This window comes from Colletes gigas, unplaced genomic scaffold (genome assembly GCF_013123115.1).
Source record: "Colletes gigas isolate AHSC1104 unplaced genomic scaffold, ASM1312311v1 Colletes_gigas_Sc00017, whole genome shotgun sequence".
Lineage (NCBI taxonomy): Eukaryota > Metazoa > Arthropoda > Insecta > Hymenoptera > Colletidae > Colletes > Colletes gigas.
The window spans coordinates 1,838,315-1,847,517 of NW_025106646.1; the positions used below are offsets into that span (position 1 = coordinate 1,838,315).

The 9,203-nt window shown below is 31.8% G+C and overlaps 1 protein-coding gene across 2 annotated transcripts; it reads right to left on the reverse strand.

Moving 5' to 3' along the window:
• Positions 1 to 1,176: 1,176 nt before the first annotated feature.
• LOC122400342 (poly(A) polymerase type 3) lies at positions 1,177 to 9,203 on the reverse strand. 2 transcript variants are annotated; one of them, XM_043401751.1, is made up of 12 exons: positions 8,772 to 9,203; positions 7,810 to 8,040; positions 7,483 to 7,726; positions 7,138 to 7,242; positions 6,893 to 7,043; positions 6,598 to 6,809; positions 6,209 to 6,506; positions 5,510 to 5,686; positions 4,359 to 4,480; positions 4,099 to 4,269; positions 3,902 to 4,000; positions 1,177 to 3,626 (listed from the first exon to the last, which is right to left on the reverse strand). In XM_043401751.1, exons 2-12 carry the CDS (start codon positions 8,022 to 8,024, stop codon positions 3,573 to 3,575), a joined length of 1,848 nt encoding a protein of 615 aa, XP_043257686.1. In that variant the 5' UTR covers positions 8,025 to 8,040; positions 8,772 to 9,203; the 3' UTR covers positions 1,177 to 3,572. The 2 variants fall into 2 exon arrangements, with proteins under 2 accessions (XP_043257686.1, XP_043257687.1); XM_043401752.1 differs by having other exon boundaries at positions 3,852 to 4,000.

Here is a 9,203-nt window from a genome sequence, read left to right on the forward strand (position 1 = left end):
TTGGTGGTCGTTTCCCGTTTTTGTTCGTTTGTTGTACCAGAGAGGTGTGTCACGGGCATTTTAATTTACCGTTTCGTTTAGCGTTCTTAGCGTTCTTGTTGGCGGCTCGAGAACGCCGTACCAGCGCAGTTACAGTGCGACGTTCTCGAGAATGGATCAGGAAAATAAAAATGTGCTATAGACATGTCTGTCTGTCTGACGTTCGGAGGAAAACGTGGATGGAGTTTTTGAGCGCACGATTTCGTTCTCATTTCTTTTTTTTTTTTGTTTTTTTTCTGTATTATTTTTAATTAATTTATGAAAGAACGTGGTATTTTACGCGCGAGGGTAATTTTTGATGTTCACTGTTTTTTCTGTTTATTAATTCGTGTCCGTATGCGCGCGCGCGCGTGTGTGTGTTATGTTATTTCCATGATATTATCCACGTATTTTTTGGTCACATTTTCCTCGTTAATAAAATATTGTACCGATGATCCATTCGCGTAACTGCATTTTACAAGTTTAATCTATTTCGATATTAAGAAATTAAATAATAATAGCATTAGTCGTAATAATATCAACGATAATAGTAATTATTATTAAAGCTATAATAATAGGTAAATCATATGACGATGCAGTATTTTTAACTATAGTATTGATAATAGTAGTAATAATCGCGCGACAAATTACGAGTAATATAATGAGAATAATGAAAATATCGTACTCTTAGAAATCTTAGAAATCTCGTAAAAATGTATGAACTAATAGACGACAGAAAAAGTTCGAAAAGGAGAGCTTAAACCATCGAGAAGTTTAAACAGAGAATTTTTCGTCATTCCATTTCACCACAGAAAATTACTTCTCACGTGCTTGCACAGCGTAGATCGTTAAGAAATCATGCACGATTTTTACTCTTACATTATGGATCGCTATAAACGGAAAAGTTCCGATCGAAGACATAATTTTGTTGAAAAGAATACGAACTAATTAATAAAATTCACTCGTGGACGTACCGAGCCTCACGAAACGTATATCCTTTTCAAGAAAACGGTACTTTGTAATCGCAACTTTTCCTTTCGAATTACATCCATGCTTAGCCAAAGCATCTTTCGACAAAAATTACGTATTGCACGAAAATTAAGTCATCTACGATTCTTTCGTTTTACTTTGAAAGATAAATCAGTCGTATTTTGGCCAAGATCTATTTTCAGACATCTTTATATATATAAATATGTTATTCACTGCTAAATTAAATTCTCCTACAAGAATGAAATATTTGTATGCAAAGTACAATTCAGTGATTACGTGGATGTTAATGCATAAATTATACAATGATGTGCATACATCTGAATAAAACATTCTAATTGGAGTGTAAAATAAATAATATACTCGCATAAGAGACTCATTTATTTAAGGCTCAAAGATCTCAATTTGCACAATGAAATTGATACACTGACTACATTCGCTTAGATCTGCAAAGGTTTCTCGTGTTCATATTTTCGCGAATCACAGAAGTGTTCCTGTTACTGTAACAAAATGACAGAATGCAACATCAATAAAGTAACAAATTATAATATGTATATATAAAAAAAGAAAGAAAAAAAAATTATCATTTTCTGAGAGACCTTGGTTCTTTCAAGAGTACAGTGTATTACATCTTTGTTATTGTATACTTTAATTGGTGCAAGACACGAGTAGAGAATATACAGATTCTAATAACGATGAATAGCGAGTAAAACTTGAAACAAAATAAACTACTATCCCAAAATTACAACGAATATATACAAACAACAAAATGGTCCCTAACCACTGAATAGAATTAACTACAGCATTCCCAAAGTATCTACTGTAGCACGTCTTGAATCAAATATTGCGCAGACTCGCGGCAGAGATCTACTCGAAGGCGTTATTTCAAAGGATGAGCTGAAAAATAACTATACAATTTATAGTGAAAGTGCCGCGTCGTGGTATTAATGTTAGAATTGCAATGGTTTGTACATGTACAAAAATTGTATTCGTATACAGCGCTTCATTTCGTATAGTCTGCCTTGCAAATACTCAGTTCCTCGATTTGATAGTCGTTATTATATCATAATGTACTATTCGTTTCGATATCTGTACATGTATCAGAGAGTGAACATCAAATACCTCGAAACATACGATGACCGACATGCCTTTAACACCAATGTAATTTGAAAAAGGTAAAGGAAATGGTACGAAAACCAGGATCAAGGAGTATAAGATAGAGAACTATGTCTGAAAGGGGACTGAAGGCAGTCAAACACCTGAAAAAACTCACCAACAGGTGATTGATGGTTTGAATAATCCAGATGCCAGTCCCTTGTTGCATTGTTAAAGCTATACGTTCGTTTCTGTGAATAAAAACTAAAAAGCGACTCCAATACGAAACTCATTTAACGTAACACATTCGTCAAAACGATAGTCAATGGCTTTCTTAGGGATGTTTTATTTACAGATCATTTCTAAGTAATCATTACGAATCTATGCTATTCAATGTCTGGTTCTTTTGTTCTGTAAATGAAACATCAAATCTCTTATGCCAGTGCCGGTGATTTTCGTTCGTTACCCGACTGGTTATTGATACGATACGAAATTAAAAAAAAAAAAGAATCTTAGATTTACGCGGAAGTATAATAATATTATATGCATCGGAATTGAGCTCCATTTAGTAACTGATATTCAAATAAACCGTTTAGCGTAGATATTATAAATAATATTAAGTAATGTTATTATAAATATGTTCTAAATAACTGAAGCAAATAAAACGCATTACCATATTAGGATTATACTTTCTCAAACTCAAAGACAGATCGCTTCATGTAGTTTACACCGACGCGAGAGCAACGAAGCGCACGAATTATTTACAACTTAAACATACCTATTTTTTTTTTTTTATACTTTATCTACTTATGCATTAAAGAAATGCGTTTTTTTTTATACAAGAATACGTTTCATATTCGTAACATTGAAACCTTCGTATTTTTTTTTTTTTTCATTCTTTTTTCTTTTAGTCGAAAATTCTAATATAAGCTTCTAATTCAAAATACCGTTACCTATATTCACATATCAATACGATAACACGAACTGTTTTCTAGACCCGTTACCGTGACTTCTCTTGTCTTCTTTTTTTTTTTTCCATAATTTCGTGAATAAAAATGATAATAAGCGATATGTACAAAATAAAATATAAAAATAAAGTTATAAACCTTATAGATAATGATAGATTTAAATTTCATGTTACTTGTAATCATTCCGTTAAGAATTCCCAAATTACTATTCGGTTTATAATAAAAAAAGTAACATCACAGACACTGGCACAATCATTAATTCGTAGCGTAATTGTTCCCATTGACTGTTGATGTTGTTTATAAATACTAAAATCAGAGCGTCTGTCACACAGTCGTGCATCGATTGATTCCAACAGGTAGCTTTCTCCAACGCATGACGTTGCTTTGTTTTTACGAAACGGGGGACTTACAGTGGGCAGTGGATGGTTGTATGAGATGTGATTACAGTCTAGATGGCCCAGAGGAGCATCTGTGGATCGATGTGAGGTAGTAATCCTGCAGTGGTCAAGTGCAAACGTATCCTTCCTGCGCTACTGTAGATGCACCAGTAGGTCCATCCTGAAACACGTTAAGTAACAAAAGAAATTTATTAAAGACAATTTATGAAATAACTAAAAAATCAAGTACATAAAAGTAAGGGAAAGAAGCGGAACGTTGCAAATAAATTATACACAATATATCCGCTCCATACCTCCTTGCGTTTCCGATTTACATTAAAAAAATGCTTTCTTCTCCAAGGAATCCAAAATTCACTTACTATGCTCTATTTTTATATGTAGTTACCTAATTTTGTTCTATGTTGATTATTGTTCATTATATGTACAATGTCTTACATCCTTAGTAGCTGTCAATGTTTGTTTGTATTCATCCAAGCTAAATCCAGAATTGCTATCTTCTCCACAAGATTGAACTACTAACGATCCATCTTCTCCCTGAATGGACATTGTATACATTAATACCATGTTAATTGCATTTATCTTGAACTTGTACTTCATGAAACATCCGTTATTATGTTCTTCCTAATACGTGCCTGTGTCACTAGCTGTTCGCCGTCATTGACCCTTCGTTTTTTTACACATGTGTCCGGGGTTTGGTCTGATAATCTCTTCCTACTTGCTGTATCTCCTGGGTTTCGTGGTGAAATACTACCACTGTTTCCATTACCAGCGATATTTCCATTTTTATGCACGCTGCCAGAAACCTGTTGGTGTTTGTGTCAAAATTATGTAAACAGTACGGTATGAAACATATATTTGAATTGTTAGAAAACAAATTTATCTGTACTCGTACTTTTCTTTCGCGTTTAATCAAGCTAGGAGAAACATATGTGTGTAGGTCCTTTCGTTTCACATGTTTCGCTTCTATCCACATGCCGTCCTTCAACATGTTTAATTGCTCCGCTTGCCTTTGAACTACAATATCATACAAAATTGTTGAAATTAGGAAGAACTTTTATAGCATGACACACATTATCAGCAAGGATGGGCAAAATGTATTTCAGAAAATATGCATACGACGAATACCTTACTAATTTCTATATTGTTTATAGCCAAATGCTTAAAAGTATTCGCTTGTCGTATAATGTAGCTGTGCAACAATAATAAACTTTTATTCTTCACCATCAAATACAGAATAGAAAGATATCTTGTAATTACCTGGTCAAGCAATGCCAAATATATTAACATTTCATTTTTAATAGCTGTATATATGCAGAATACTTTATTCGGTATCAACATTTAATACATTATTATTTTTGTAACAAACAACGAATAAATTTTTATCTGAACAATTAAATATGCGTTACAGACGTCTATGTGATATTAGTATGATGTTCATGAATGTACGGAATTCCGGTCGGGACGTGAATTTTTTTCTCGAGATCGAAACGAATTCCCGAGAATGTTTAAAATCTGAAAAATGTTCAGGATCCCGAAAATACCGCGACTTCCGGTATTTTCAGATTTTTCGATACTTTCGAGAATTTCGAGAATCCGAAGACCATTGTATTCTCGAAGATATACATATCTTGTTAATCGAAGAGGTTTATATTAATAATATTGTAGAAAGTATTGCGAATTTCGAGAATACTAAAATGTTTATTTATCTAATCTGTGCAACGGAATTTTCTTTTACAAGTGAATTGTAAAAGGTAGGGGATAGAATAAAAATAGTCTCGGTTATTTTCGAGATCCCGAGCATTCTACAAAGTTTTTTTTACTGACGAAACACCAATACAGTATAATTTATTTGATATTAGATGATATGTTGAATGCACCATACAGGAGTATTTAATATTCAACAGTGTAAATGAATACAAAATATAAGCGAATATCGATATTCAATCACCACAGAATACAGTATTTCAGATTGTTAGATTTCAATTACAAAATCATTTAAATATGCCCATCCCTGTTTATAAATGTTTAATAATATATTCTTACTTGAGTCCACAAAAGATTTTATATCGTATGTGAGATCAACATTCAAGTTTTCACTTTTGGCAAAAAGTAAGCCGATGAACCACATGGAGCAGTGCCCCTCTGGTTCTGGTTCTAATGGTGGAAGTGCTTCTGGGTTTACATGCGCCAATGTAATGTGAGGATTCCTTTCCAGTGTTCCTGTTTTTAAGTTAGGATTTTGCCATTTTGGCATCCGTGGATTATTAGCATTGCAATATTATCAAATGAATATACAAATTCAAAGTTTGACATTAAAAAAAGACACAAATTAAAATCGACATTTGTTAAATTTAATGATTTTTAACTGCTTACTCCTGTGAAAGATGCATACATTTATCTGAAGACCTATGAATAATTTTTTTTAAGTTTGTATTCCAATAAAAAATAACCTATTTTAATCTACATCATTTGTCTGGAAATAAACTAATACCAAAAGCAGATAAAATTCTTGATATGATTGACAAATTTACAAGATGCTATGTGTCATATTGTCTTCAAATTTTCTGTATATGCATTCATGAGGAACGATATTAAACGATTAAAAATAAAAATTAATATTTCATGTCCATTGTTTCGCACTATGTTATAAGTGGAAAATAATGCTTTGCGTATTCATAAACAAATTTGAACATGCCCATAGAGTCCAACAGAATATATTTATTGTTGTATTCAATATATTACCTATCAAATGCCGTATTTTTGATTCGACAAGCCCACACCATTCAAGTTGCTCTTCCGCGGCTATACTTCTGGCCAATAATGCAATATAATGTTTGTATTTGCCAAAAAAATTAGGAGGTTCGAATAACTTATCCCACGTTGCTTTCCCCATGATAATTTCTTCCGTGACTGACACCCCAGTTTCAAATGCTTCTTGCATAATGGTTCTTGTTGAAACCGACACGTTAAACGTTGAATTTTGTTGAGGATATGCTGGTGTAATTATTGGCATCAAATGATATCTATCTGATATATTTACCTTCGAAAAAGAAATATACCAGAGTAAAAAGCTTCTAGTATTAAAAAATGAAACTTATTCGAATGTATATGCGTATGATACAAGTTCTTACTCTTGGATCCCAAACTGGAAACCCTAAATTAACATTATCAGGTTGCTTTAGAAGGACTGGTTGCGGCCACTTCCACTGAGAAAATACAAGGAAAAATTTTTCTATTAGTGTTGCTGCAACAGCGTTCGGGTAAAGTTGACACGTTCTTGCAACCAACATCGCCCAAGATACACCTCCTAGATAACCTAGCACATTACTATAGATGCCATTTCCTAAGAATACAGAAGTAAAATAAAAGGTATGAAAAACATGTTATTTTATGAAATGTAAAAATAAAACAAAGTAACAATCTTACGTTTTGCCCACAACTTAATAGCTCTAAGTGCCAACCTAAAATTTTCTATATTAGGTACTAAACGTAATATTTCGTCTGTTACTCTGCAACCGTTAAGACTCCTCACACATTTCTGATCAAGATTTTTCAAAAGCATATCATCCTTAAGATCCTATATACACAAACAAAATTTATTGTTAGTTATACATGTATAAAACATAATTTAAACTGTCGCAATATAAAATTGTCTAGAAATAATTACTAACCATTGAGTCTGGAATTTCTTTAAGAGCTAGTTTTGCAAATAACATGTCAATTTCAATACCATCAAAATTCATTTTTATAACTGGTACAAACGCTTCTTCCACTGCCTAAAAGATATTAAATAATGTAATACAAAGCATTGTACCTTTAATTAAAATACACAGACATTTTATATAAGACACATCGACGATGTATTTGCATAGAAGGATTTTATGCTTTCTGTAAACTATAATAATTACTCTAAATGTAAATTGCAATACTTACTGTGCAAATGCTATTTGAAAACAAATTCATATTAAAGGGACGATTAGTTACTACTACTATTCAATATTATTTTAAATACATACCCTTAAATCTGTAACTTCTTCTTGCATTTTCAGCAACTCAAAGAAGGATGTAAAATAATCAGACCTATAGATGTGACGAGGTACAACACACAGAGCATCTATATCAGCACCTTTGTGATGTACCCCTAACCTATATGAACCGAAAGTATATATTTTACCGCCAACTAGTTCAACTACATTGGGTGGCATATTTCTGGCGATGCTCGTGTCCCTTATCCATTGCTTCACCAGTGTATTTAGTTTGCTAATTAAATGCAACAATTAGTATAACTTAAACATACTATTTGTTATAAACACTATGCAGTAAAATTATATGTAAAAAAATACCTTAAAATTTCCATTCTATGATTTAATTCTTCTTCCGATTCAAATACATTGTAAGGTTTCAATGCTTCCTTTAATTCATTTGTTCTTGTAAGATCACTGGGTTTCGGTTCTGCTACACTAATAGCAGATGTCATACCCAATGTACGAAGATTTCTTTCGTTTGAAGAATTTGTATTTGAGTTGTTACCTTGCGATGACCACATTTTGACATTCATTAATTTTGTTTTAGATCTATAACGGAACAACTTGTTACATTCAATTATATTTGCTTTACTAAACAATGAGAAAATACAAGAATTTATATTTTAAATTTAAATATTCAACAGGCTTGTATTAAAACTTGATTATATAAACAATTAACTATATCAGAACATACATAGTTGTCATCTAAATATTAAAAGTAATTTTATAGAAGCAAACAATTAATAGCATTATTATCAGAATATATGTAACAAAACAATTCCATAAAAAAAACTAATTTAAAATAAATAAGTTATTCATTATATTTCAAATATAAAACAAACAAAATACATGTAAATTTATTCAAACAATATTATTTTTCTATTAAATGTAACATTTATCAATATTCTTTGTAAGAATATGCTATAACTTACTTTGAAGTGAACAACATGTAATATTTGCTTTCACTAAATAACTATGTTTAAAACTTAAATTACATGTACAGTAATATAAAATGTAACAGCAACATGTGTAATACAAAAAAAAAAAACAATATTCAAGAAAAGAAAATAAACAGCATTGTATCATAAAAAAAAAAGTAGAGCATAAATAAGAGGGATAAAAAATAAAATTTATACGTTTATTTTACGAAATTTTTTGATATTTTACAAAATATGCAACAACCTTAATAGTTATTCAACGCGCAAATTTCGCCTACAACATGCGCACATGCTAAAATGCACAAAAAAAGTATGAAAGTCGTGGTTTTCTTAAATCCTTACCAATTAATATTTTGTCAAAGATGCTATGACATGATAAAGACAGAAAAACTTTGGATGTGTCGTCAGGTTATAAAACGCGCAAATGCTCGAAATAAGGGTGCATTACGTCCATCCAACGGTCACGGACGATTCCTGAAAAGGAAATTGTACTCCTAGCGCAAATAACACGTTCTGAGGGTTTTGCTTAGTCGTAAACCAGCGTGAACAACTTGTAAACAATTTATGAGGTAGCAAAAGAATTTCCAGAAACGAAGGTCCATAAGTCATAGATTGTTCGCGTCTATCTGATTATTTTATGTATTTTTAACGGAAAGCGATACCCCACAATATTAATCGCACTACACTTCGTGCACAGGACACTTACGTACCGCGGTGTACCGTGTAAATAAATAATTAAACGTTATTACTTGAAAATAATGGACACACGTATAC